This window comes from Acanthochromis polyacanthus, chromosome 13, assembly GCF_021347895.1.
Source record: "Acanthochromis polyacanthus isolate Apoly-LR-REF ecotype Palm Island chromosome 13, KAUST_Apoly_ChrSc, whole genome shotgun sequence".
Classification (NCBI taxonomy): Eukaryota; Metazoa; Chordata; class Actinopteri; family Pomacentridae; genus Acanthochromis; species Acanthochromis polyacanthus.
This window is the reverse complement of record NC_067125.1, coordinates 40,186,313-40,213,706: the sequence shown is the minus strand read 5'-3', so window position 1 is coordinate 40,213,706 and position 27,394 is coordinate 40,186,313. Positions and strand designations below refer to the sequence as shown.

Below are 27,394 nucleotides of genomic sequence, written 5' to 3'. Positions count from 1 at the left end.
TCTTTTGCGTGAGTTTAATAATGTTTTCTTTCTGCCAGGCTTGTGGGCAGATCCAGAGTCCAGCAGAGGAAGTACAATGTCAGTGGTGCCCAACTGGAAGCTTCTCAGACACTCTGGACTCTGAACTTTGTCGTCCACACACCTCCTGCAAGACCCTCGGCCGAAAGATCGCAACTTCCGGTACCGCAGCCTCGGATGCCGTCTGTGGTGACTGTCTGACCGGGTAGGAACTGTCTCTACCTGAATCCACTCACTCTTCAATCCAACCGTAGGCCTGACATCCAGAGGGTTCAACATCATAGCTCGTAAACTTTAATTTGTTCTAAATTAAGTCCTGTTATTTTCTCTGTTTCTAGAAAACAAGAAAACACCCGCACACACAGACACACACACCAGTACAGTATGTCATTCACCACAATGGGCAGTCAGCACTGGTCATCACATGCTAACCGGATTAAACTGATTCTTTCTTTCGTTTTAAAGCACTCCCTCACATTTCTTCTTTTCCGTCTCTCTAATTATACACTTTTCTATTCTTTCTCGTCCGTGTGCAGGTTTCATTCCACTGCCACAGGGCAAGTTTCCACCCAAAGTCCCTGTGTGAAAAGTAAGCATGCTTCTGCAGCTTACAGACTCATAATTTGCACTTGTCAAGATAAGGTCATTCCTCTATAACCTCCCGTCTCTCTATAATGTGTTTTGTCTTTCTTTTCTTTCTCTCAGGAGATCTGCTTGTGAGGACAGTCCGTACTGTTGGCAAAGGTCCGTCCAGCGGAGCAGGAGGACCGGCCAACAGCACTGTGGTGCGCAGCGCTGAGGAGAAGACGGCAGAGTACGCTGTGTTCGCTCTGGTGCCTGTCTTCTGCGTGATGGGCCTTCTGGGTATCCTCATCTGCAACATCCTGAAGAAGAAGGGATACCGCTGCACTGCCGAGAAGGAGGGAGGAGATGAAGAGACGGCCACACCACAGAAAGAAGGTAAGAGAGGGATGAGGAAAAAGTAGAAAAGAAAGCAGAGGAGCGACTATTGAAAACAGCATTTATGTTCAGTTTGTTGTCACGTTTGCTCATAAAAATGCAAATTTAGCTCACACGCATGCACACGATGTGGTCAAATGTTGTCAGGAGCCAGACCAAACCCAGAAGGCTCTTTGTGTGCGGTCATGGTCCCTGTATCTCTGTGATGTAGCTGCACGAAAGCCACTATGGGAGGCTTTTTCTCTGAGCTGTTTTGAACTTTGACCCGGCGGGGGTCATTCCATGTCATGCATGCTGTGTTTTTTTCTAAGCATGCACTGTTATTTTGGTAATTTCCCTATTTGAAAAGGGGAAAAATAAGCATTCCCATCAACTCACTTGCCCACTGACGTCAAAGAGAAACTGGTTTAAGTAAACACAGAGAGAGGTATTGTAAGAGAAGGAGAGGGCACAAGAGGAAACGAGCGCATAGTGGGGGTGGCAGATGTTCATCAAAAGAGGGGTAGATATCAGTCAGTGGGATATGAAAGACAGTTTACAGCAAAAACGATTGAGAGACGAGGCAAGCAGTCAAGATCAGCCAGTGAAACAAATGTTGGGTTAACACCCATTCGATGTATTTTACATTTTTTACAGTGTAATCAAGTAAAGTCAAGTCAGATTTATTTATAAAGCACATTTAAAACAGCAGCAGTTAAACCAAAGTACTGCACAATCATAAATAGCAACAGATAAGACAGAAGCTCAATGTGTAAAAGACAAATCTGAATATAAAGACAATAAAATAAAAGACACAACACAATAAAAGATAACTCAGGGGGTGTAAAGTCAGTTTTATTACTCTGGATGAAAAACTGCTTATGTACATGGATTTTTCAAACTATTTTTTTCACTCTTATCATGAAAAAAAAATTTGAACGCTAAAAAATCATAACATCTTGTTAGTTCCATCTTTCTTCATGTCTTTCTGTACTGAACTACACTGCTGTGCATACAATGTGGGAAATACACCCATTTTGTCTTTTATTATGCTTCTGTTGTACTTGATGCTCTTTACCTGTTCAGTTCTCAGACTTGTAGAACAGGTAGAACCCTCTATTCAAATGGCAGCTTTTATTCAGCTGTGGGACAGGACGCATCGTGAAGTGTGTTTTTTTTATTGTTGGATGTTAGAAAGATTTACAATTGCACAAACATTTGAGTCAAACAGGGTTTATGTAGTTTAATTAACAGTGCAAATGTGTAATTATGTGATGAAATTGCTTCATATAAAAAGTGGACGTGGGTGTAACAGCCAAAGAATGTCAGAGATTATATGGTGAAGTTAGGGATTTATTTCGATGGTACTGCTCTTCTGTTCCAAGCTAATATGTACTTTCTGACACTGAGCACACAGTCAGCTGTAGACCATAGAGTTCACATGCTCGTACTTGCAGTTTGAACAACGTACTGCTCTCCGCTGTTGCACACTTTATCCAGTAGGTCAGTGCATATCAGTTTCATTTCACTTTACTGTTAGACAGCATGCATGACTTGCAGTTACTGTCATTTAGTGCCATGCATAAACAGATTTAAAGGCTAAGCTGGCTTTTCCTTCACTCACCTGATGGTGCAAAGCTCAAAGGAAAGCTGTGCTACAAAGCCTTACATCAGCGAGCGTCAGAGCACAGCTGCGACTTCAGCTCAGACTCTGTGGCACGTCAAAAAACTGGTGCACCAGCAGCTGTTGCTTTGGACAACTTAGTGTGTCACTCATTAAACTTTAAAAAAAAGTGGAATGACGTGGCTGCAAGCATCAAATTAGCTTTCATGTGCGCTCACTAATAGTTTAAATAATGACTGCTCAGGACATTAAAAAGCATCAGTTCATTTGAACAGTGTGGCAAATGGACCAATAAACATATCTGTTATCTACAAACTCTGTAAAGTAGGGCTTCTGTTTATCTTTATGTACCTGACTGAACTTGCTTCTGTGTTGCTCTGATTAGTCATGCAGTAAAACATCCTCACATTTAGAGGTTTATTGGTTCAATGAACTGACTGAGAGTCTCTGCAGTAAACTGGTACATCATTGCAGTTGATTACAAGGAGAGAACTGATCATTTTCTTCCTTTCCGCCAGATGTTTTAGCTTCCTTTCCCAACAATTCAGCCACAAATATGAAAGCAATTTGCAGATTTTATGTCTCCTCATGTATAAGGCAAGAAGGAACGTATTTATTGTGCCTAAAACGTCTAAGAGCACACATAGCTGAGACTGTGTTGTGGATTTAGTGGAGGCCAGAGCGATCGAAGAGTAGCAAATATAGTATAAAACTGCTCGTTTAAGGTAAAGGATGAAGTGTTCATGCATCCCTGAGAAAGGCACAGTCTTTGTCAATGATCTCAGCGTTTTGTTTTAGTGTCTCGCTTTCTGATCGCTTTGTTGTGAAACTCGAGCTGCTCTTGCGCCTCGAGGGAAACTCCCTGAACCCCCACCCACCAGCAGCTTTTTATCACTCCTTCTAGCCTCCATTCATCCAGTTTCCTGGCTCTCTGACACCCTCCTCCCTTCTCATGTGAACATGACACGATCCATCCATCTCTCCTTTCCCAGCCGGATCAATAATTCAATCGGGCCCTCACCTCATTGTTTATGCCTTCTCTTTCCTTCGTCTTTCTCTGTTTGATTCACTCCGGATCGCTCTCTGTCCTCTTTTCATCACATTTGACCGTGCTGTTTAAGATCCAGCATGTGTTGTAGACGACACCTCCTTAACTTTACACGAAAACTTTGATGTCAGGCCTAAGGGCAAGTTTCTGAGAGGCACAGTTAATACTGATTTGAGTTTAGTTGAACTTGATTTGGATGTTGAATTCATGATTTTAAAATGGTTTTAATATAACACTAAAATACAGAGGAGAAAGCTTATAGCAATAAGAACATAATATTATTAGTTCACTGGAAAAATATTGTATAAATGGGGCATTTATAGTCATTCAGTCACTTTCAATAAGCTGAAGGAACAGATGCAATCTTTAGATAAGAACAACCGGTTAGTTGGTTTTAGGAACAGCTTGTCTCCCCCTTCACTCACACCTCCTCTCATTGTCAGTTTCTGCACAGCTTTAAGGACAGATGATGCAGTGGTGCAGAGATAAACTAAACAAATGCTTTTGCATAAGTGAGACAGATAAAGAACAAGAGGAGAGAGCACAAACAGTGCCAGACAAAGTTAGTATAGAAGGCAGAAGTTGGGATGGTAAGGAAGCAAAAAGCAGTGAGAGAAATAAAGCAATAATTGGAGGACAGACTTTTATTGCTGCATAGGAAAACTTTATCTCTCTCCCCTTCCCCATTTGTGTTACATAACAATCCTTGTTGCAGTGCGCTGTCTGTCCGCTGTAGTCCTGACTGGGCTAAGGTTAGAGGAACTTCTTACTCCAGCACTTTTCTCATCATCTCCACTCAGGGAGAACGCCCGTGGGGATGAATTATAGCGAGGCCAAGCTTAGCTCGGCAGGACTAAAATCAGACTCTGCAGTGGTACCTCTGACTATGCAGAGGCTGCAGCCGGAGAAAAGTTTGCCCTGAAGTTGAAGGAGGGAGACAGAAAGGGCAAATGTGGGGTTGATAACACGAGAAATGTTTTACGAGGGAGTCAAATCTTCAACTGTGCAGAATGCTCAGGCACAGCTGCAGCTTTCAGATTCAATCACAAGGCTGCTGCTTTTACAGTAAATTTGGGGATCAGAGCTGATTTTTAGATTCTAAAGCTCATATGTCAAACTGAACAAACTGAAACTCATCTGAAAAGGAGCCTGTCTGGTGCCTCATTGTGGCTGACAGTGACAAACTGAATGCATGGACGTGACTTTGTTGCAGGAATAAATAGAAAGAGAATGAGTGCCACTCTGTGAAACCGATGCTGTTATCCTCACATAGCAACAGCCACTGTGGAGACAGAGCTATTGTTATGACCTAACAACAGCCTAATGCTGCTTATGCAAGAAAGACGGAAACACACACACACATATTGAAGCCACACTGGTATACAGTGTCATTTTTCTCTGTGATATGCAGATACACAGAGTCACCTGGTACTGGGGCTCTGCTACAATACACACACACACACACACACACACACACACATACACACACACACATACACACACACACACACACACACACGCACGTTGAGCTCTGTGTGTTTCAGCAGTACTGAACAGAACGTAGTTGCTGAGTGAGCTATTCTGGACCCCCGTGCCCTCATCGCTCTCCTCTCAGCTGCCTCACTGTGCTGTGCTTTTATGGGATGGTTGCTATGGAGGCATCTCTATTCTTTGCTGCTCAGTCATCCACATCCAGCCTTATCAGTCCCATCATGCACAGGGGCACGATATCCCAGCAGCAGCATGCACCGTGTGAACTGCGCTGCTGCTCAAAGTTAGACCGTGTGTCCTGTTTAAAAATTAAGACTATAATATAAAGGTAACTACTGCATGGATGAAAGTCTGCTAAAAACTGGTGCTATACAAATAAAGTGGAATTGAATTCAGACATCCAACGAACTTAATGAACCAAACCTTTCTACTTACAGGATTGGGGTTTTTGTATCGTGACTATTTTTTTAGAATCAGCTCAAACACCTACAGCTGAACTGCGCCAATATTCCAACTTGCCGTTGTGTAACATAAAGTAGATTTATAGTGTTTGAGCAGAGTCATAGATGAGCAAAGGTGCAGGTAGATTCAAGAGGAAACATGGTGCAGAGTTAAGTACTTTGAAGGCTTAAACTCATTTTAAAGAAGCAAACTTCTAAATATGTAACCTTAGTATACACCGTGATGACTTTTTATGAGTTTAATCAGTGATTGGAGAAGGACTTAATGACATTTTCTACCATTTCGATACATCACATGATATGGAAAACATCATTTCTCCTTTTGTGTGTCTTTTTAATGCATATTAAAATGATAAAATGCTATGCAGTTCCACTAAGACAATCGTTCTCTGTTAATGATGGGTGCTTTTTTATTCCTTGCTTCAGGTAACAATTGTCCCTACATTTCTGATGACCTGAACGAAGATACCATCAGTGTTCTGGTTCGCCTCATTACTGAGAAAAAAGGTAGGTGCTCAGCAAATACCAGCAGTGACGTCACAAGCGAGCTGGTGGTCAGAGTCATTTCATCTCTTGTGGCTTTCGAGGGGAACACGAGACCACAGTGTCATCACAGCAAGTCGCACATAACTAAAGACACGTCTCTGTGTGGCCGACTCAGCAGCTCTTTTTATCCATCCCAGATTGATGGGTCAGACTTGGGGAGGGCTGTGTCTGTAGTCACATCCGTCAACGCCACAGACATGGACGCGTTTTTATTAACCCTCTGAACCCCAAGCAGCTTCTGAGCGTTTTCTGCTCCCTTTTGTTCTCTGTGGACTCATGTTTCACTGCAATCTTAGGACCTGTAGCTGTCCAGAAACAGAACAACCATGATTTTGGTCTGCTGTCACAAAGTTAAAATATAAATGTGTTATCATATATAAATAGAACAACTAATCTTGAATTTGAATATTTATTTTACGAAAAATGTAAAAAACTATATGTACCATATTTTTCCAAGTACCCAGAAGTGTTATCAATACTAGAAAAACCAGATGGGGCTCCACATACTATACATTTTTTACTAGTTAGAGTTTTAATGTGTTTCCACAATGCGGGCTGACCAGTTTAGCCAAAAAGTGCCTCATTTTTGTCACATTACTGTTAGTCATAGCTGATTCGGCAGTGTTCTTGTGGTTGTGTCGAAGACCACAGAATTTTGTGTATTTTACAGAACCTGGTTAATACAAATGATACATTTTTTGGCGTGTCTTTAAATGAGACATGTAGAATAAAGTGACTTTAATGAAATATTACAATTTCAAGCTTTCCCTGACAGAGTTACACATCAATCACGATTAATTCAGAGATGATTGGAAAGCTGAAAACACGACGGTTCTTTCTGTTTTCACAACGTGGCTGCTGGGTTTTGGAGCTCAGAGGGTTAAGCCAACTAATCAGCTCATGATAACCTTTGACTTTTTAAATATGTTTGTTTAATAATTTGTGAAAAGCTGATTTAACAAATAGCACCTAATCTAATCTCCTAGACTGAACATTCACTGTTATAATCAGCAAATGAGAGTTTCAGCACTGCCAAAAACTGATAAATGTGTGTAATTCATGTTCATATATCACTTTTTTCGTGCTGCTGTAAGTTTCCTGCTGTGAATCAATCACACCTCCCTCATTCATAAACTTTCCAAAGAGTCTGATGATTCTAATTCATTGTATTCTCTGTGGCAAAAGCAAACTCATTGACTGTATAGCTCGGTCTTTTCTAAATATTTCTGTATTGTTTCAGAAAATGCTGCTGCCCTGGAGGAGCTGCTGCTGGAGTACGAGACCAAACAGTTGGCCCTGAGCAAAGGCTCGTCAATCAAGTATGAGCCCACGCAGACACTTACACAGCCACAAATCACTGTATGCTTCTGCAGAGTCACGCTGCTCAAGGTCACATTTAACAAGGAGGCAAGGAAAGTTTTGGAGAAACAATCCGGAGGCAGGCTCTTGACTCTCTTGCCAAGAGACTCTAATAAAAAAATGTGCTTGAGAGTGTATATGCGTGTGTGTTTGTGTGAAACTTTTCCTCCTCCCTGCAGAAAGAAAAAAATATACCTTGCACCGAGGATGCAGACCTTAACCAGACAACAAAAAACAGGCTGTGTTTATAGGCTTATAATTCCATATGGTGCCTCTGCTGGTTGTTCAACTCTGATACATTTTAACAACAATTCCAACTGTGATTTATTATTTTTGTACCTTTTTAACAGAAACAAAAGGATAGTAAAATGTAAAAACAACGTACTGTAGGCTCCGTTTCCTCGGTGGAGCGCTGGCGGAGGCTGATTGTTGGCCGTGACTCACTCCCACAGGTCTGCAGTGAGCGCCTCACACAGTCGTGACAGCTGTCTAGTCATGAGGCTTTAACAGCCAGTCTGTTGCTAAGCTCGCTGGCTGTCACATAGCTCCAAGTCACACAATTTACATGACCAAGAGCGGCTGTGGTTGGAACTTGGTCTGTAAGTTACGACACTGAAGTTGCTCAAGTAGTCAGAATTTAATCTTAACAAGCCGAGCAACATGCTGCTGCACACCACAGTCTGCACCACCGCACTTTGACTTGTGCTTGGATATGTGTTCTGCTTACACCTGAACTGTGATAATTTGCCACCTTCAAACTCTGTTTTCTCCAGACTGTGCTCTATCGTTTGCTTTGACCTAGCTTCTCCTGCAGAATCACAAAGGTTCAGGTTATGACAATGTTATATGATGGTAACTGGATCCAGTTCATTTCGGTATGTGCACCACAGCTACAATAGGGAGAGCTCTCAGAGGCCTGTGGCAGTGTGCTGCCGCTGCTCAATGGGGCTGTAACATGTGAGCTTTATGTGTTCGAGAACATTCGGACACGCACATGCACACACATGACACGCACACGCAGTTCTGGAAAGCTTTCAGGTCCTGCATGTGTGGGAGGTTTTAAAGGGGGTTTCTGGGGCCACTACAGGTCACCCAATAGCTAGCGTAACATGAGCTGCTTTCATCTTTTTTAGCCATACCTTTCTCTGCAGAAAACAACACAAAAACACCAACAAAAAAAACATTCACTGTTAAAAATTAACAGATAAAATTTAACATTTCAGTTGTCAGACTTAATTTAACATAAGTAGAAGCTGTGATTGGGCATATTTGGAGCTTTGTCGTCTTCATTTGTACTTTGACTTTTCCTAGCTGTCTACTTGGAAGCAATGGAGAGTTCATGAGACAATATTGCTGCCACAGTTTTTGTTATCGGCGTGTATGATCTGGGCTGATAAGACTAAAGTTTTAGTAATTCGTCTGTAACACCAGGACAGATATGGTGTGTGTTTTGGTGAAGATGTGTGTGTTTGAAAATCATAAGGATGAAAGATGAAATTAGTTATCTGTAGCTAATCACTGTGCATTCTGACTGCCACGGTGCACACGACAACTTTAATATAACAGAGAGATTTAAGGTTATAAGTAGCACCTTGCTGCATGCTTTTTTTGTAATTGCAAGTCTCGTGAAAAAAGGTCGATTAAAAGTCATATTTCAACTCTCTGAACCCCAAAACCTGTCCACATTTTGTAAAGGCGTGCAATTTTTTGAAAATGGGGAAAATCGGAGAGAATTGTCAGATTGTTGACTACTTCTGTGACGTGCTGGTCCATCGGGAAAATGATTCAAATCTACAGTAGTCTCACCAATTTCACCAAAAAATAAACCGTTTGTGCCATCCACATTGCATAAATTTAAAAAAAAAATCTGCTTTCCTCAGTGCAACCAGGAAGTCATTAGTGACTCAGCTGAGATAAACAGTCACATGGCAAAAATGTATGAACTTTGTTACACTCAATAGTATGTTGAGACATTGTTGTTTTTCCTCTATTAGTAACACCTGTGACAACCAGAAAAAAAATGTTGTACATGTTGATTGAAGGTCTTTTTCATTTTTGTAATATAATAATCAAGAACTAAATCTTCAGTTATTTGTTCTTTTTAATGATTTATTGCATTATAACTTTCTTATACAGTACAAAACATATTCCTGATTTCTTTCTACTTCTAGCCATGGTTGTGCTGTTTCCATTTAGGACTTTATATTGCAGGGAAAAATTATCCCACTGCCAGAAAGTGTTTGAGGTTCAGAGAGTTAAGTTAAAATTTTGCTCTGTTTGCATCACAAAGGTTTACTAAAGTAAAACTGTATGTAAACGACTAATAATGTTAATCATCTCCTGTTCTTTTCCTCTCAGGTTCCCGATGCTGTCTCCCTTGTCTCCGTTCCGCTCCCTGCCCAGGCTCTGCCCCCATCAGTCCCACCTCCACACCATCTCTGGTCTCTCTGGTTTGGCCCCCAAACACGGGTACCGCTGCACCCGCTGCGCCCAGAGAAAGTGGCCTCCTGTTCTCATTCCTCCCCTGGATTCCCTTAAAGATCCACTGAAGCCCCCACCATCCCTCATCCTGCCCTCCCTGGACCCATCTACTGACCAGCAGAAGAACCCACTGCTGGGGGGAGTGTGTGTCGACACACACCGTACACAAGCTGTCGTGCCAAAAACTGTACAGGATAAAGTGGAAGGAAGTGAAGTGAAGGAGAAGAAGGAGGGCGAGCTCACTGTGCTGTCTGTGGGGAGGTGAGTCTACTTTATGCTGTTTATATCAGTGAAGAGTTGGACAGTTGAAGTTGTCCATTTGTGGTTTAAATAAGGCACTTTTAGTCATGTGTTGAATGCTACAGTATTAACATATTTCTACTTTCTTTGAGCACTTTCATTTTCTGATAGTATTTGCACATGCTCTGCATTTAAGAAGCAAATGAATGGTTTGGAAGCAGCACTTTCTGTAGATTTTGACAAATATGGGTTCAGAGTTTTGCGTTTTCAAGAATGGTCTAACATTTGAAATGCCACTGTAACGCTATATTTGGGTTGTGGGTTTCACCACTTTGCCACTAAAATTTAGACAATAAAATATTACAGAAATGATATAAAACTCAGTTGTTGTTGTTTTTAAGGGTTAGACCACTCTGCTTCTAACCCCCTCAAATATTATGCTATTTTCCCCAAACATTTACATGAGATGCAGGTGTCATTTACTTTGCAGATTAAGGTTTCACATCAAAAACAAGTGATCACTTACAAAAAAATATGCGGTATTGTTGTAGATTAAAGTAAAGTGAAACTTTTAGATCCCTCCCTCCACAGTTAAATTTATTCGGTTATGTCAGCCTAATATAATGTAAGAATTTCATTTTACACGCACTCATACTTGAAATGCATTCCTCTGATTGTACTTCTATACTTTTGCTTTTTTTGAATGGCAGACTTTTACTTTATGGAATATTTCTGCACTCTAGTGTTGCCTTTTTTTCTTATGTAATGGATGTGATTAGTTTCTCCACTGCTGATACTCTCAGCAAAGAAGCTACTGATTTGTTGGAAAGAAAGACATCATTATCAGATCAGATTTTTTTCTGTAAAAGGTTTGAGATGGACCACACGATAGTAAAATGGCCTGATTCTCAATGATCCCCTCAAAAAATGAGCAAAAAACTTAACACAATTAAAGGAGTATTTAGGCCTCACAGACTCTGTATGCACATCTGTGGGACATTGGGACTCCTAATGCAGCGATGAACTTCATGTAATAATGTTTATATCTTTTACTCGATTCACAGATTTCAAGTTGCTCAGATCCCAGAGCAGAAGCCCGTCACCATGGAAACCAAGACATCATCTCAGGAGCAAAGAAACTCCCTTTTTGGAGGGAAACACTTCTGCTCTTCATCATCTGGCATCAGGAGGTAAAATCTAAAACATTTTCTCTTCTACTATTTAACTGCTAATATTCCTTACTTTAACTTTTCAGTTTTTTTGGAGTACCTCTGTCCCTCCGTGTGTCTTTCTGTTTCTTCCTCACTGCATGCTGCCAAAGTTTTAAACACTTAAAGTGCCGTAGAGTGGTTTGGAGATAGCTCCAGCCAAGACTGAATTATGTTTCACCGGGAGAGGAAATTATACGCAGTATGATCAGTTTAGCTGAGGAGTGTCTCTAAAACGATTTGGGAAATGATCCTCTTCTGTTTCCAGCTGACCAGTTATGAACATGTGCCAGCGCTCTCTGTGGTTAGTCAGAGCTCAGTCAGCTTTATTACGGTAATCATCTGGGCTTCCCCACTGTCAGAAATAATTTGTTTCATCAAGTCCTACACTTCAAGTAGATCTCTAAAGTGGAAAATAACACTTCAAAATCAGCCAAAGGGAGGACTAGTGACACCAGTGTGCTCTGAAATGAGTTAAATGTCATTACTTTGTGGTTTTCACTTATTGACCTCCTCATTCACTTTTTGACTTTTTCTCTCCAGGTGAAGAGACTCAGAGTTGCTGTACGATAATGCTACCTCGCTGAAGATGACCTCATCATCTGGTGACAACTTTATCGCTGGCATGGAAGGAATTTTTTTATACTCCAAGAAACCAGAACCACCTCCTGCTGGAAGAAGTTGTTTCTAGTTATGCAATTAGAGGAACATAACTTATATTTATTATAAGATTAAGAAAAAAATCTTGTACTTTGAGAAGAGAAACTCAACCTAATTTACTGCTGCTTTATTGTCTCAGCCTGTCGGAGACATGAGTGGACAGTACAGCTTTGTATTAATACCTGAAACTATAAGGAGGAGGAAAGTTTGGGTGAAAAACAAATGCACTCTCAGCCCTGTTATTTGTGCTTCCATTTGCAAAGAATAGAACACAGGGGTACAACTCATAAAGCACATGTAGAACGACTAATCTGCTCACACTCACTAATGATTACCCATCAAAACACAACCCTAGTCTTCTCTGTGTGAACTTTGCTGACAACCCCCCCCCCACACACACACACACACACGCACACGCACACACACGCACACACACAAAATACTCATTTAAAAGCTTAAAAAAAGAGGGAACCATCTCGCCAAGTTGTCTGCAACCAAGTGCCACATGAACGCGCACACGAACATGAATGTTTCCATCACCTTGTTGGCTTGTCTGAACATAAAGACCTGAAGATGATTTTTGAATCATATGACACTTGATTACTACAATAAGTATTGAATTCAGTATAACTTAGTGCAGAAACTACAAGCGAGCTGACTTTTCAGACCATGAAGATGTTGAATGTAGTCTTAACTCACTGCATTCACTTATTAAACATGATTAAACATTCACTCAACAACCCACCCAAAGTCAGCATTAACAGCTTTGGTAACTTTTAAGCTCATAGGCTGGATTCAAGTTGGTGATCAGGGGCCAAATTTCACTTTAGATGGGCTCCTTATACTTTATCACAGCATTTTTAAATGCCACTGCAGCCCCGTGGATCATTGCAGGGTGCAACTGTCATTTGGTGACAGGTGAAAGGTGAAAGCGTAGATGTGTAGGTAGATCTCACTTTTTGTAGAAGAAAACATGTAAATGATTGTACATATGTAAATATGGATGAGTGTAGAAAAATACACTACACTTGGCTTTTGTAACTTTAACACACATTAAGTATGAGGTGACACATTAGATCCTCTGTAATGAGAAAGAAACAACTGCACCAGCAAGTCCATCAATCAAGAACCAGTAAACTATGTCACAGCACTGTGCATATGAACTCAATTACTGATTACAGTTAACATCAAGTTTGTTGTTTTCCACCATTTAGGTGCAGCATTTCAGTGTTTTCCTTCATTTGCAACTGTTAGTTTTCCATTTAAACTTGTAAAACTGACACAATCACACACACTCAGTACACAAAGCCAGACTCCAGTTATGCAATCTCCATAACTGTAAGAAACCACTTCCATATAAATAAACACACACGCACATTAATTTCTTTATAGCTTAATTAAATAAACCAACCAGTGGCTGCAGAGAATTAGTGGTTGCAATGCCTCAAAGTCATGCAGTTTAGTTGGCTTTAGTTTACATCCTCATTGGTTTTCCAGCGTGTACTATAATCATAGAGGGTTTTTTAACTACTCATTTTCATATTTTCTTATTATGTTGTTATGAGGAAAATGACATGTCTGGAGGACAGGATATTTATTGGCTGAAGTTACGGTTACATGTTTTCATTTGATCTGTTTTGAGTACTATTCTTAGTATTATTAGAGTTATTATTAAATGTGTTTAAGCTGAAGTGTTGCCGATAGGAGGAAGGACACAAACATTCATCTCATCAGCTTTGTAGCTTGCATTTACATATTACATTTTTTCTGTATGATGTTTTTACTCTTGAAATAAAGAAGCGGTGTATTTTAAATGCTGCCTGTTGCTGACATAATTGGTGTATGTGAGAGAGCCTCTGATGACCTATAAAAAGTCAGAAAACCTGGGTTTTGACTCTTAAAGCGAAAGTCTTTCATGTTTGTTGGACACTATCACCCCCTAGTGGTGGTTGCTAGATAAAAGGACGACTGGTTACACAGCATTTCAGCTCAGCTACACTCCAACTAAGGAGTGTAGCAGTTAATTCATTACAAAATCCTAACAAATGTCTATTTTTTAAAATACAACTTCTATGAGGCCAAACTGTTGCAAATTCCTGTTTTTATTATGGCATCTAAGAACACTTCACGTGACGCAAAGGAAAGTATCACCACAACCGTGCAGTCAAAATTAGTTTGTTATAGCATCATTTTAACTTCCTTCACATTTTGTTGCTCAAAGTGACACCCACACTATTCCAGGAGTCTTTAAAAAACCACAGTGTGGTTGAACCCTGAAGGGAACACAGACATGTTTTTCCAGTATGTAGCTCAGAGGACACTGAGCTAAGGAAAAACCATTTGTTCCAGATACACAAACATCACTTGGAGGAGTTGTCCAGTAAAATTACTACAAAAAAATGAAAATAACTCACAGCTGTGAAGCACGGACTAGTTTAGTGCTGTCAATACAATATAAGTTTTCTTTTCAAACATAAAAACACAATGTTACATATCGTTTAATGATTTAAAGACCTAAGCATGATTTAGAAGTTCTTTTATAACCTTCATCATCATGAGTGCATTCTGAAAGGCCTTGAGTGATAGTGAGAAAGTTCCAAAGTATTTCCTTTTAATTTGGTCTCAGTGAAATTTGTAAATAAAACATATAAAGGTGCAGAATCTGTCATTCCCAACACACTTGATAAAAACACGAGGAACAATATGTAAAGTATAATTCTTTCAGGAAAGCGCACATGGTTCTTCAAACAGAAGTCCTGTGTTTGCTCAGGAGACAGCTGGCAAACATTTTGGATTGAAAAGTTCTCTCTTGAGGCATTATTTATCCCCAAAACTTGCTTTTCCACTGAGATAGTTTCAACTAATCGATCAGAGTTGTGTTGTCAAGCAGTGGCTCACACTTCTTGGTTTCGGTGGAGACAGTTTGCACTTCCTGGCAAGATTACTGCGGGCATCCTGCCCAGCTAGGAAGTAAAGGATGGGATCCACACAGCTGTTAGCGCTGGCCAAAGGTCGTGTCACCTTGTAGGCCACACTGGAGGCCTCCAACAAGCTACAGCTAATCTGTTGAACATATAAAACATGTCATCCACTGAGCTTTTAAAGTCATCACAAAACATTTAATATCAATGTGTTTGTCAAGTGTTTGTCCTCACCTGTGCTGGATCGACTTGCCTCAGGTACCTAAAGGAGTAGTAAAGGCTCCTGGTGAGGTGGAAAGGGAGGAAACAGAGCATGAAGGCTGCCAACACAATGATGATCATCTTCACCGATTTCTGCTTGGACGTTGCTGGGCCTCTCCTATTGCCTGCTGCTCTCCCTTCAGAGCTCCAGGAAGGCTCGAGGAGCTTTTTCACCATGAGGCCGTAGCACACCATCACCACCATGAAGGGCAGCACAAACATGAGCACTGACACCACTGAGCTGTACACCAGGAAGTCATCGAAAAGCTCCGGGCTGGTGGTGTCGTAGCAGAGTCGCTCAGTGTCCGTGTCTCTGGTAGAAGAGAGAACAGATTGTAGCTGCCTGGGATTTTTTTGAAGGTGTCATTGATCTTTAGTAAATGAGACAGGAGTGAGCAAAGAAGCAGCATAAAATGTAAATGTGTCAGCTAGCACCCCATTAAAGCACCACAAGATAAGGCACTTGGTGGAATTGGCGTGTCACAAAAATCAATAGTCCACAGTTAAACACAATTAGAGACACCTTCAAAAAACAGATGTAGAAATGAAGAGTGAGAAAGGAAAGGAGATGCATATGAATTCAAATCACCTAGTTCTTGAAAAGTAGAGCACAGGTGCCTGGCAGAATAAAACACAGGCCCACACTGCCACAGATATCAGCCTGGCACGACGAGCACTGAACCATTTGAGGGAGCGAACTGGATAACAGATGCCGATGAACCGATGGAGACTGATACAGCACAGGAACAGAATGGAACCTATCACAACAATAAATATTCAATGCATTTTTTTTCATACTACAATCAGCATTATTCATACCTATATTATTTAAACTAGATTCATGATTGTTTTTGATACTGTGATGAAAATTTGGATTAAAAAATTATTCAAAGAAGAGACATTATCAAGATCTCCTATTTATAGACCAAAGATCTGAGTTAATCGCCTCTGCAGCAATAAGTAACTCAGTTTCTTACTATGCACATATGTTTAGATTACTGACAAAAGTCTCTCTTCATTTGATTTTTTTAGATATATCCAATGTGTTGCGTTTCTATCGTATAAAATAATAAACAATCAGCTCATCTAGCGCTCTTTCATATGACATCCTATTTCTTTATTTTGTTTTATATTAAATGTCTTTTGGATTTTAGCTGAATGTCTCCATCACACTTCTAGTTTTTGATGACAATGACAAATCATCAGAACAAATAAAGTAGTAAATCATACTCCACTGCATAATTTTAGAATTCAGTAAAGTGTCTTATTGTAACATGTCTTATTTTATAAAGTTGTAGCATTTATTAGTGCACTTTTCAAATTTGTATTTTGTTATATTGAATTGTAATATTCAGTGTTGTAGTATATGTATGGTATACTATATATACCATACATATACATGCTGTTATTGTAACCTACATTTTTATACATTATGTACTGTAAAATATTATTTAGTTTTCATTGTTGTGCATCATACTCATTATGCTGTGGTATGACATCATCTTGACTGCACTGTCGCTTCACATCTTATTATTTTCTACCATAGCATATTATATCTTCTTCTTGCACTACATATTATTTTACAATGCCATGCTATGAAGTACTGCAAGTATTATGTAGCTTTTCATTGTAATTCATGCCATACTGCATATTGTCTTCACATATAATGTATTTCATCTTATTGTATCCTACTCTGATGTATCTTAACACACTGCCTTGCATTGTATCTCCTTGTCATATGTGTACCAAACTCAGCTGCTGTACAGTGTTGTGTGGGTCTGTAGAAGGCCAGAACTGTACCATATAAGTTGGCGTAAAACAGGAAGCGTATGACCTTGCAGAAGGGTTCACTGAACGGCCAGTCGTTCTCATCGGCGTAGTAGTAGATGAGGAAGGGCAGAGTGAAGATGTAGAGTGTGTCACACATCGTCAGGTTGAACATATAGATAGTGGACGGCTTCCAGCGTTTTGTGCGGAACACGATCACGTACAGCGCTGTGGCATTCAGCGCCAGGCCGATCACAAAGACCAGGGCGTAGCTGACAGGAAGGAGAATGAACTTTAACTGTTCATTAAATTCACAGTAGAAGGAGAGGTTAGTTCGGTTGGTCCCATCAACGTCAAAGGTGGCCATCCTGACTGTGAGAACACCTGAGGCAAAGATTTGTACAAAGGAATACATCAAAAATATGTAGCATTTTAACTTGCAAGTATTTGAACTTACAGTGCAGATGAAAAGCATTTACCCCTCTTGGGAACTTTTGAATTTAATTGCTTTTCAAAACTGAGTCTTGGGACAAGAGTTTACCAAAAAAAGACTCTTTGATGTTAGAGTGAAAACAGGAATGTCAAATAATTAAAAACATGACTTATAAAATAATTGATTGCCCGAATGATAACCAGTAGCCAGTCAAGTGCAGCCGGCAAGAGAACTGCAGCTTGGGAGACAATTTGTTTGTTTTCCAGCAGGACAATGACCTGAAGCACGCAGCTACACAGAGAAAGTTTAAAGGCAACAAGATGAATGTTCTGAAGTGGCCGAGCCAGACCACAGGCCTCAATCGAATGGAGAATTTGCGGCTGGACTTGAAAGAGCCATTCACTCATGATCCTTGTTTAACCTTACAGAGCTTGAGTAGTTTTGCAAAGAAGAATGAGGTAAAAAAAAATGTAATTGTAGCTCAAACGTGTATCTATTAAATTTTTAATTAACTGACATCACTTTGTAGAAATCTGCTTCACTTTCACATGAAAGAATCCTTTTTGTAGATTCTTGTCAAAAAGCAAAATTAAATTGACGGCAATTCAATCTTGAAAAGTATTAAAAGCCTTCCAAAGAGGTTAAATACATTTAGTAGGCATGGCGTAAGTGTCATGAGGAAACTATCATGCACACAAATAGAGTATGTAGACATAGGAAATGGGTTGGATTCAATTATTCCCTTTGGTATGCTTCCACAGCACAGTCCGGTATAAGTCATGCCAGCCTCAAACCCTGTGACAAACCGATCGTGGTTTCACAATCAAATTTACACAATCCAGCTTGAGTCCAACTTAATGTAATTTTCCATTTCACAGAATCTAAACCATTGTAATGCTCATTTCCTTCAACTGCCTTCTTCTTTTTGAGTGGATGATTGCATTAATGAAAGAGGAACTGTAAGAGACTGAGAGAGGAGAGGATGATGTTTAAAAACAGCCACCCATGTTAAATCATAAGTGATCGTTATATGCATTCTTAAACCCTTTGCAGGATGCAGGTTTAATGGCTCCAGTACAGAGAAATGTAAGTACTCTTCCACCAGCTGGCCCAACAGGTTTCTATAATAACATATAAAAATAGCCCAACACCTCTGAAATATGTGCGGGCAACCTTATTGTTGGTGTTTGTTTCAGGCACGAGGAGTTGTTGTGTGGCTACAACTTTTCACACAATGTATTATGCAGCTGTGTTCCTGTGCAGAAAAACTGCCCTCATTCTGGCCCTTTGCATGTCAAAGTTTTCTGAAACCCTCACAGCTGTAAGAAGGACAAACAGAGGAACAACTTTTTAATTCAAACCAGACCCTGTTTTGAGATCCTTTTCAATTTTTTCTCTTCTGTTTCACTCACTGGCGTGCACAGCATAACCCTGGCTCACATAGCCTCCATATGTTTTTCTGTTTATCCGACAAACTCAAGTTTAAACCAGTCCTCTAAAGGCGTACATGCAAATGAGAGAGTAAATGCCAGACTTACTAGTTTCTCAGTTGACTGATGAGTAAACCTACAGAGCCCTTTTTTTCCTTCTCTTTCTCTTTGTCAAAAACATTGCCTCGTGCTCACATGAAACTCTCGGCTCTCTCCCTTTTTTTCTCCTCTAAACTGCTGCAAGTTAACTGTAACAGACAACATACGTGAGACGGAGCCGCCCCTTTAGTATTCCCCCCCAAATTCCTCTGACCTGCAGTGAGCATGTTAGGCCATACTGAGCACGACTACATTTCAGCTATAAAGTAGCTTCAGCCGATTGTACACAAATGTCCACAAAAAACACTCAAACATATGAGATTACTCACAGTGTATGTGTGCTATCACGCTGACTATCCTGTGCAGTGTATCCTCAGATTGTTGTTTAAGAACGAGTACCTGAGATACTTGAGATCTGAAAAAAACTTGCCAAGGTGTGTTGTTTGACAAGCTACAGCCTGCAGACAGAGTGTGAGCTGTTGGGGCCTGAAGCTCAGATGTTAACTATGGACAGCGGTTAGAGTGGCACAGCTCATATTGTTCCAGTATTTATTCATGCAGTTTGGTCATTTCAAGCCAGTAGTTAAATGATTTAAGTACAAAAACAGGGGTAGCACTTAAATCTACTGAAATCACTTCTAGACCTATCACGATCATGGGGCGGCATGGCTCAGTGGGTAGAGTGGCCATCTTATAACTAGAAGGTTGCCGGTTTGATCCTCGGCCTGTTGTGCTCATGTCGAGGTGTCCCTGAGCAAGACACCTAACCCCTGATGGGTCATGGTTAGCACCTTGCATGGCAGCTCCTGCCATCAGTGTGTGAATGGGTAAATGTGACATATCATGTAAAGCGCTTTGGATAAAAGCGCTACATAAATACAACCATTTACTATCAACTTTTGCTTTTCTTCTCTTTAAACAAGCTTTTAAAAAGGCATTAAAATTAGAAGTAATTGTAATTACAGTTAACAGATGTTATTTTTGGCATAGCAAGTCTTACAATTGCAATACAAGAGTAAAAGAAATATCAATCACAAAATGGACCTAAGCATCTGAAAGTATAGCTAAAGTATGACCTAACAAAAGCCTTTTTGCTGTTTTTTTAAAAAAGTTATTTTAAAATTATTTTTAAACAAATTTCAATGCAAACACCAATTTAGTCCCTTATGGCCCAGGCTGCAAAGTAAAGTCATCCCTGATCACAAGGTATGTTGCAGGCAATAATGCTGAAATAAAAGGACATCCTTCTTGAAACATTCCTAAGCTGACAAAAACAAGACAACATAGTTGTTATTACCTGCCCACTAAGTGTCAACTTTGAGTCACCTAAGATTTCAGCTGAAGGATTAGCAGCTGATAATAGGGCTGCTTTTGAGTCAATCCTGGAGGACCAGTTTACCTTAAAGAAGATTAAATGAAAATCTCCAACTTACAGTAAAAAAAAACAGCTGTAAATGTCAGGCATCAAGATAGATGTGTGTATATCTTTAGAATAGCAAAGGAAAAGTGTTCTATGCTGTGAAATGACACGACCAAAGGGGAGCAAGTGAACAGAAAAAGGCAGTGGGCCTCAAACCTTGTGGGACCTTAGGATTAAGCGCTGATGATACATAGCAGGCATTACCAAAGACAACAGAAAACGCTTGATCGCACCAAAAAGACGGAAGCAAATTAAGAGAAAATAATTCAAGACAATCCAGCATTCAAGGCAGTTAAAGAAAGTGTTCTACTGTGGTGAACACTGCTCTTAGATATCAACAAAGACAATCAACAATCAGGCGACATATGGAGGAAGTTGGTGTCCTGGTTAATGCTGTTCTGTGCTACTGATTTGTCTAAATCTATTCAGTTTAGGAATGTTCAAGTAAATAATAATAATCTTATACATTTACCACACAATCAAAAATATAGTAGAATGGTCCCTTGTTGTAAACATTGCTGGTACGTTTGAAATTGGTAATGCAGCCTCAGATAAACAGTGTGACTTTGTTTGAATCAGGCACTAACAGAAAGTGAATACCAGACATGGTTTTGTTAATCTTTTGGTCACTGTACTGGATAACAAACTGAAATGTGTTTTGGAAACACGTATATATTATAGCCGCATAACTTACTGCTTTCTCATTAAACATTTAAAGATGAACATTAATGCTTCTACATCAATATGCATTATTCTTCCATTACTTTATCTGATATTGGTGTTTCTACTCAAATACAGACAGAACGCCTGCAAGGCATTGAGAAAGGTATGTTTTTTATTCCTTTTTTTTTTTTACCTAGTATGACCTGCTGCAGTGCTGGATAAACCGGTCCAGAGGAATGTCCCATTTTTCACCTTGTTCATTTTATAGATCAAACAGTGAAGTAAAAGACATGATAATAAATTCCTTTACTGTCAACATAGCTGATTCTCTCTCTTTTGTATGAATCGCACACACAACGATAACATCTGTTAATGAGTGAAACTACAGCGTCTGTTTAACATCATTCGGCAACAATAAGTTATGTGGTCTGTAGTGTAATATGTGGCTGTTTCTCTACTTTTTCTTTTTAATTACACAATAACAAGGTTGTTAACACCGTTTTCCCTGAACATCAGTTTTGTTTCACAGTAACGTACTCCACAGGTTTCCCAGTGCACTGAGTGCCAGTATGAATCAGCCAGTGTTTTATTAGTACCATAATTCATACAACAAAATTACCTTGTTAATCATGGGCTGTGTTGAAAGGAGCGACCACATTGTTCATGCCACCAACAAAACACAGTGAACCCTGTATGCATGCTGAGACACAATCTGTCCAAGTTTACTGCAAAGTCTTAAAACATACTATTTCAATAGATGCTGCAATTAGTCTTTTCAGTAGAAGTACTGTACTGTATCGACTGCTTACCTTCGTATGGTCAAAGGACTGCAAAAGTTCCAAATCTAGATCCTAGAAAAATCATAAATCAAAGTAATCCTGGTACAACCCTAACAAAAATATACTCAAAAAATGAATGTCAGACATTTTCTTGAGTCTCTTTTACGGAAAGTCACAGATGTGGGTGTTAAGACGTGGTTGCTTTCTCTGAATGCGTGTGCGTGTGCCTGAATATGCATGTGTTGGTTTAACACGTTATACTGAAGAGAGGTGAGAAAGCGTGCTTAATGTCTTACCTGCTCCAGAAACTTAGTGGATAAATGATTACCTGGTGCTTAACCTTGAGAATAGCACGTAGGAGGTAAGAAATAAAATACTTGCCCTCCGAGCTGCTTTGTCTTTTCTCTGTCTAACCAACATTAATGTTTCAGGTGGGTCAATCCTGTTGTTATTATTTTATGACATTCCTCTGCATACTTCTTCTTTTTGGTAAGATTTTACTATGCTGAAACCATCCAACTGTAGAACAATTGGTTTTAGTTTAGTATGTATGGGGTGTAAGTAAATGTATTTCTGGGTAACAAAAGCATGGAGTGTATTTCTCCATGTGTAGTAATATGTGTTAACCTTGACATAAAGGTCACCGAGGAAAATGAGACCAACATGGTGGGATGAGGAGGAGTGAATAAACTTCAGATAAACACATCATATATATTTTACTGGTTTTGCTTCATTTTACTGTGGACACTGGGCATGGTCACCTTTTTCATATTTCATATATTGATTGTGTGCTTGCTCGTGTGAAGAATTGTTTCCATCCACTCTGGTTTGCACTAAGGAGACCAGCTTCACCCAGAGGCCTGAGAGTGTAGAGGAGGTGTTATTGGTCTCCTGAAGGCTGTGCAAATAATTGTGTGGAGACTCTGGAGTGTCTTGTTAGTGGAACAGCTGGACAAAACCAGGAGAGACAGACACTTGGCTCTTCCCCCTCTGCTGCATGAGAGACCAACTTCACTATAAGATGGCAAATGATTATACCTTTGGGTTTTGTCCAGTATGGGTTCAGTACGCATGTGCTGTGATTTATTTTTTAATATTTAAAAAATATATAACAAAGCAATGGTTAAAAAATAAATAAAAAAATAGTACAATGATTTTTTGTAGTTGTCATTACAATACTGTAATGTTAAAAAAAATGTGAAAATAGGAACAATAAGACAGAGATCTATATATCAATGGTAAATGTACATCAATATTTATGGTAAATGGTCTGTATATATAGCGCTTTACTATACCTGCAAGGTAGCCAAAGCGCTTCACATGATACGTCACATTCACCCATTCACACACTGATGGCGGAAGCTGCCATGCAAAGCGCTAACCACAACCCACCAGGGTCAATTAGGGGTTAGGTGTCTTACTCAGGGACACCTCGACATGAACACGACGGGCCGAGGATTGAACCGGCAACCCTCCGGTTGCAAGACAGCCACTTTACCCATCAAGCCATGCCAGTCTCTTGCTCTCTGTCTCTCTGTCTGTCTGTCTGTCTCTCTGTCTGTCTGTCTGTCTGTCTCTCTCTCTCTCTCTCTTTCTCTCTCTCTCTCTCTCTCTCTCTATATATATATATATATATATACATATATATGTATATATATATATATGTATATATATATATGTATATATATATACATATATATGTATATGTATATTTAGCAGATTTAATTACAATAAATTATCTCATTTTATGGCCACATATAGTGAAAGAAATATGTCATATGCATATTTGTTTTTACATTTTTGCCATTTCAAATAACGGCAAATATCTGTAAAATGATCAGATTTTTTACAGACTGAAATACAGTAAAAAAAAAATAGTGCAGTTTTTCTGTCAAACTTTTCAACAGAAAGAATTACTGTCTGTCACAATACTTGATGTGGACATTATTTACAGTTTTAACCATGTCACATGGATAACATGTAAATTAATACCGTTGATTCTGTGATTTTATTAGTTTTTATCTGTGATTTATCAAAACAGGGACAATCTGTAAAATAACAGTAACTGTTAAAAAAGGAGTTCAAAACTCGTGATTTTTTTTGACAATGGTTGTATGGTTTATTGCAATAAATACCGCCAATGGACACATGCTCTTTGTGAGTCTCTTTTAGCAGATTCCCTATAACACTCAATTATTTATACGTACAGCTCATCGATCTGTGTAAATTAGTTTATGTTTTAAAAATCTGTAAGGCACTGCAACATTATCTTCTTTATTTTCATCATCTATATTTTCAACCATGTGCAGCCTAACACATACAGGCACTGCTGATGCCAACTCCTTCCAAAGCTTTCAGACACCCTCCATTATAACGTATTCCTTTAATTGTTCACCCACCACTCTGCTCCATTGAACCCAGTGACCTTATTTCACTCCGTCTGCAACATGATGTCCGACATGTATTTCGCAAGAACACAATGATTCACTTAATAAAACCCGGAAACATTATAATAATCAATTTGATTTTGAATTTGTAGCTTATTTGTTTTTGTTGGGATTTCATATAAGGTGGAACACTGTCACTGATTCATTTTGCTTTTATTTTTTATCCTTTTTTAAAAAAAAATATTATTTTATGTCATAGTACACTCGACTAAGAAAGGTTTAAATTCTGTTTTGATTTTTTTCCCCCGTTCTTTTCCACGATCGATTTTTCCTTGATCGACTGCGGTTTCTTGTTGCTATGCAGGTCTGGGGGACGCAGCCTCCTCCTGGCTGTCTCTTTTCCCCTCTGCTTCTCTCATCGAAGATGCTCGGTGGATAAAACGTACATTTTTGTAGTTGTCGTTCTTTTTGTGCCTCTATTTGACTTAAAATACCTTTATGTTAGTGTCAATCGAGGCTGCTTTCGGTGCCGGGCGAGAAAGGGCAGACAAAAAGGATGTATCTGTGCTCCCGGTGTTTTTTTCAACCAGACGCCGGCCAGTATCCGCCCTCCGCCGCTTCGTGGAGCCGTTGAGCCGCGTTGCTGAAGGGGTTCCCCTTTAATATCCCCCCCATCCTTCCTCTGCTTTTTCCTCTCCGCCTGTTTGCTCCTCTGCTCACAACAGTACAGTACACACTCTGGTAGTGGCAGCAACCAACACAACTGAGTCCAGCACTCTCTCCTCGTAGCTTCAGCGGCTTCTGCTCTCTATAAACTAGCCATTTATCATCAATCATGGCCGCCGGAGTACAAATTTAACTCCCGTCTTTCCTCCCTGTCGTCTGGAGGGGAGGATTTTTTTTTCTTTTTTGGTTTGAAGAAGCAAAAATATTAGCCCCCACACTGATTTGGATTTCCTCTTGGAATTACAGTACAGCTCACAAGGGAAATACCATTCATGTCAATACTTCAAAATGCAGCCGCCGCCGAGGAAGGTGAGTGATTTCCAGAGTCCGTTATGTTTTAGCTGGGCACAATGACAGACAAACCGAGTGTAACCTCTGATATTTGTGTTTTAGCAGCCACACACAAAACAAAGATGCTGCAGGTTTTTTAAAAAAATTAAAGGGAAGAAAAGACCCCCTCCTTGCTAGCCAGCATTAGCGAGTGCTAGCTTGGTTAGTTAGGAACCTCAGTGACATTAACGTGCATCTGTCCAGCCGCTGTAGCCTGACCGTCAAACGTCAAACAACGTTAGCTAGAAAACGCTAGGAGGTGAGCTACAACAAGACACAGCTCCAGACTGTGCTACGAAGTAAACATGATGCTGTGATTTTCGTTTTAAGGTGCCCGGTAGTGGAAATAACTTTAAATAAAACCAGCGTTCACAGGTTAACACGAGGCTGCAACGTTACATCTCATAACGTTACTGTAAACCCGGTGTTATTTTTTTTTCTTGCTAATTCACATGTTGTGCAATTGTGACAACAGTCCCTCCAGACAGCACAACAAAAGCTGCCGTTCTTCGTGATGCATCTTGTCTCGAAGAAAGTCCTTCAATCCATCCAGGGTCACACATCATTTCATCAAAGGCTGAGCTGACAAAAGCTAAACACACACACATCCATAGTGAGGAGACTTGCAGCCAGAGCAATCCATGTCTGACGCTGACTTATTGATTGTGTATGGCTTGAGAAAAGACCACAGTCCCTTATAGATTGCTCCACTGTTTGTGTGTGCATGAGGGTGTGTTGAAGTTTGTGGTCCATTGCTTTCTGTGTGTGTTGCCCTGAAATAGATGCATGGGAGTCAATTTCCCTGCCGTGAACCTCTGCACAGTTTTCTCTTAATTACCACATATTCCCTCTGTGCCATTTATGCCTTGGGCTTCCGCTCACAGACTGGCCTTGAACATGTCATATCATGTCTTTTTAAACACATAGACACACACTTGATCAGGTCTTCTTGTAATTGAGGCTGTGGAGAGACCACTCTCCCCCCCCCAGTGTGCGATCAAGGGCATCATCACTGCCCTTTTTCTTTCATTCAGTTTTCAGTTAAAATGCTTCCAAGAATAAAACAGAATTTGCAAAAATATATAAAAAAAATCTGATGTGTTACCCTCTGCCAATGTGGCTGGCACGCTCAGTACACTCAGCCCACAGCACCACAGCCAGAGTGTATCAGTATTTGGCTGTTGGATACTAATAATTTCTCTCCCAGTGCGACACATACAGCCCCTTAAGTGTTTTGTCTGTGTCTCAGCACATCTGCTCACAAACCGAGCTCTGTTAGCACTCATATATTAACTTTATGTGGCTTAAATTAAAGATGGATGCTACTGGGGTTGACAGATGCAATGGATTGCCACATAATTATTTTTGAAAGATCTCTATCTATCTATCTATCTATCTATCTATCTATCTATCTATCTATCTATCTATCTATCTATCTATCTGTGGTGACACCTACAGGGGCACATACAACAACAACAAGAACAATGCAGCAAAATATTCCTTCATTTATTGGCTCTACGTTACTGATCTTTTGTATTTATTGGAATTATTTCATATTCACTGTCGGAGCTGGCAAAAGTAGCTAAGTTTAATAAATTGCAGACAACATGATTCAGATGCTCACCTATATTTAAATATTTAAAACATTAATATTCATTAAATTGACATCAACTGCATTTGCACTTTTCTAGCAGGCTAACCAACCAATCAGCTGTATTTTTAATTGGCCAATTAAACAGGACACGTATCAGACTAGAGGGAAATAAAATAAAGATACGCACTGATGTGATTTCCGATATAGATTTTAAGGCCATAGAGTTAAGCTGCAGACAATATTGTTGTATCTTGGCCTGTATATGCAGGTGAGGGCATCAGAATTACCATTAAATATGTGTGTAAATATTCAGGTGTCATGGCAGCAGTATAAACCTACTTGCTGCATCAACTACAACTACACTAACAGAGTTTTTTCCCCTCTTTAACATGACCTTTAATGCACCTCTCCTATCTCTTTCTGTTTGTTTCCTAATTACCGTCTCTGTTGCTCTCACCTTATTCCTCTCACTGAGCATCAGCCTTCCTTCCTCTTCCTCTTTCCTTACC

At 39.8% G+C, this 27,394-nt stretch overlaps 3 protein-coding genes across 5 annotated transcripts in view; 2 read left to right on the top strand and 1 right to left on the bottom strand.

Moving 5' to 3' along the window:
• Positions 1 to 13,889, top strand: part of relt (RELT TNF receptor) — a 30,647-nt gene extending 16,758 nt beyond the window's left edge. Inside the window, exons 4-11 of one of the 2 annotated variants that reach the window (XM_022206349.2) lie at positions 39 to 223; positions 555 to 607; positions 724 to 978; positions 6,008 to 6,088; positions 7,368 to 7,446; positions 9,845 to 10,228; positions 11,272 to 11,397; positions 11,959 to 13,889. In XM_022206349.2, coding sequence (XP_022062041.1) covers positions 39 to 223; positions 555 to 607; positions 724 to 978; positions 6,008 to 6,088; positions 7,368 to 7,446; positions 9,845 to 10,228; positions 11,272 to 11,397; positions 11,959 to 11,962 — 1,167 coding nt within the window. In that variant the 3' untranslated portion in view covers positions 11,963 to 13,889. Of the gene's footprint in view, positions 1 to 38; positions 224 to 554; positions 608 to 723; positions 979 to 6,007; positions 6,089 to 7,367; positions 7,447 to 9,844; positions 10,229 to 11,271; positions 11,402 to 11,958 lie in introns of those variants that run through there. The other variant, XM_022206357.2, reaches the window with a different exon arrangement.
• A 289-nt stretch (positions 13,890 to 14,178) lies between these two features.
• On the bottom strand, positions 14,179 to 17,391 carry p2ry2.1 (purinergic receptor P2Y2, tandem duplicate 1). The gene is made up of 4 exons (XM_022206057.2): positions 17,058 to 17,391; positions 15,847 to 16,015; positions 15,231 to 15,570; positions 14,179 to 15,138 (listed from the first exon to the last, which is right to left on the bottom strand). The coding sequence occupies exons 1-4, from the start codon at positions 17,389 to 17,391 to the stop codon at positions 14,944 to 14,946; spliced, it is 1,038 nt and encodes a 345-aa protein (XP_022061749.2). The 3' UTR covers positions 14,179 to 14,943.
• A 7,223-nt stretch (positions 17,392 to 24,614) lies between these two features.
• Positions 24,615 to 27,394, top strand: part of LOC110959454 (F-BAR and double SH3 domains protein 2) — a 77,663-nt gene continuing 74,883 nt past the window's right edge. For both annotated transcript variants that reach the window (XM_022206338.2, XM_022206331.2), the window contains exon 1: positions 24,615 to 25,270. In XM_022206338.2, the coding sequence (XP_022062030.1) occupies positions 25,250 to 25,270 (21 nt within the window). In that variant the 5' untranslated portion in view covers positions 24,615 to 25,249. The remainder of the gene's footprint in view (positions 25,271 to 27,394) is intronic.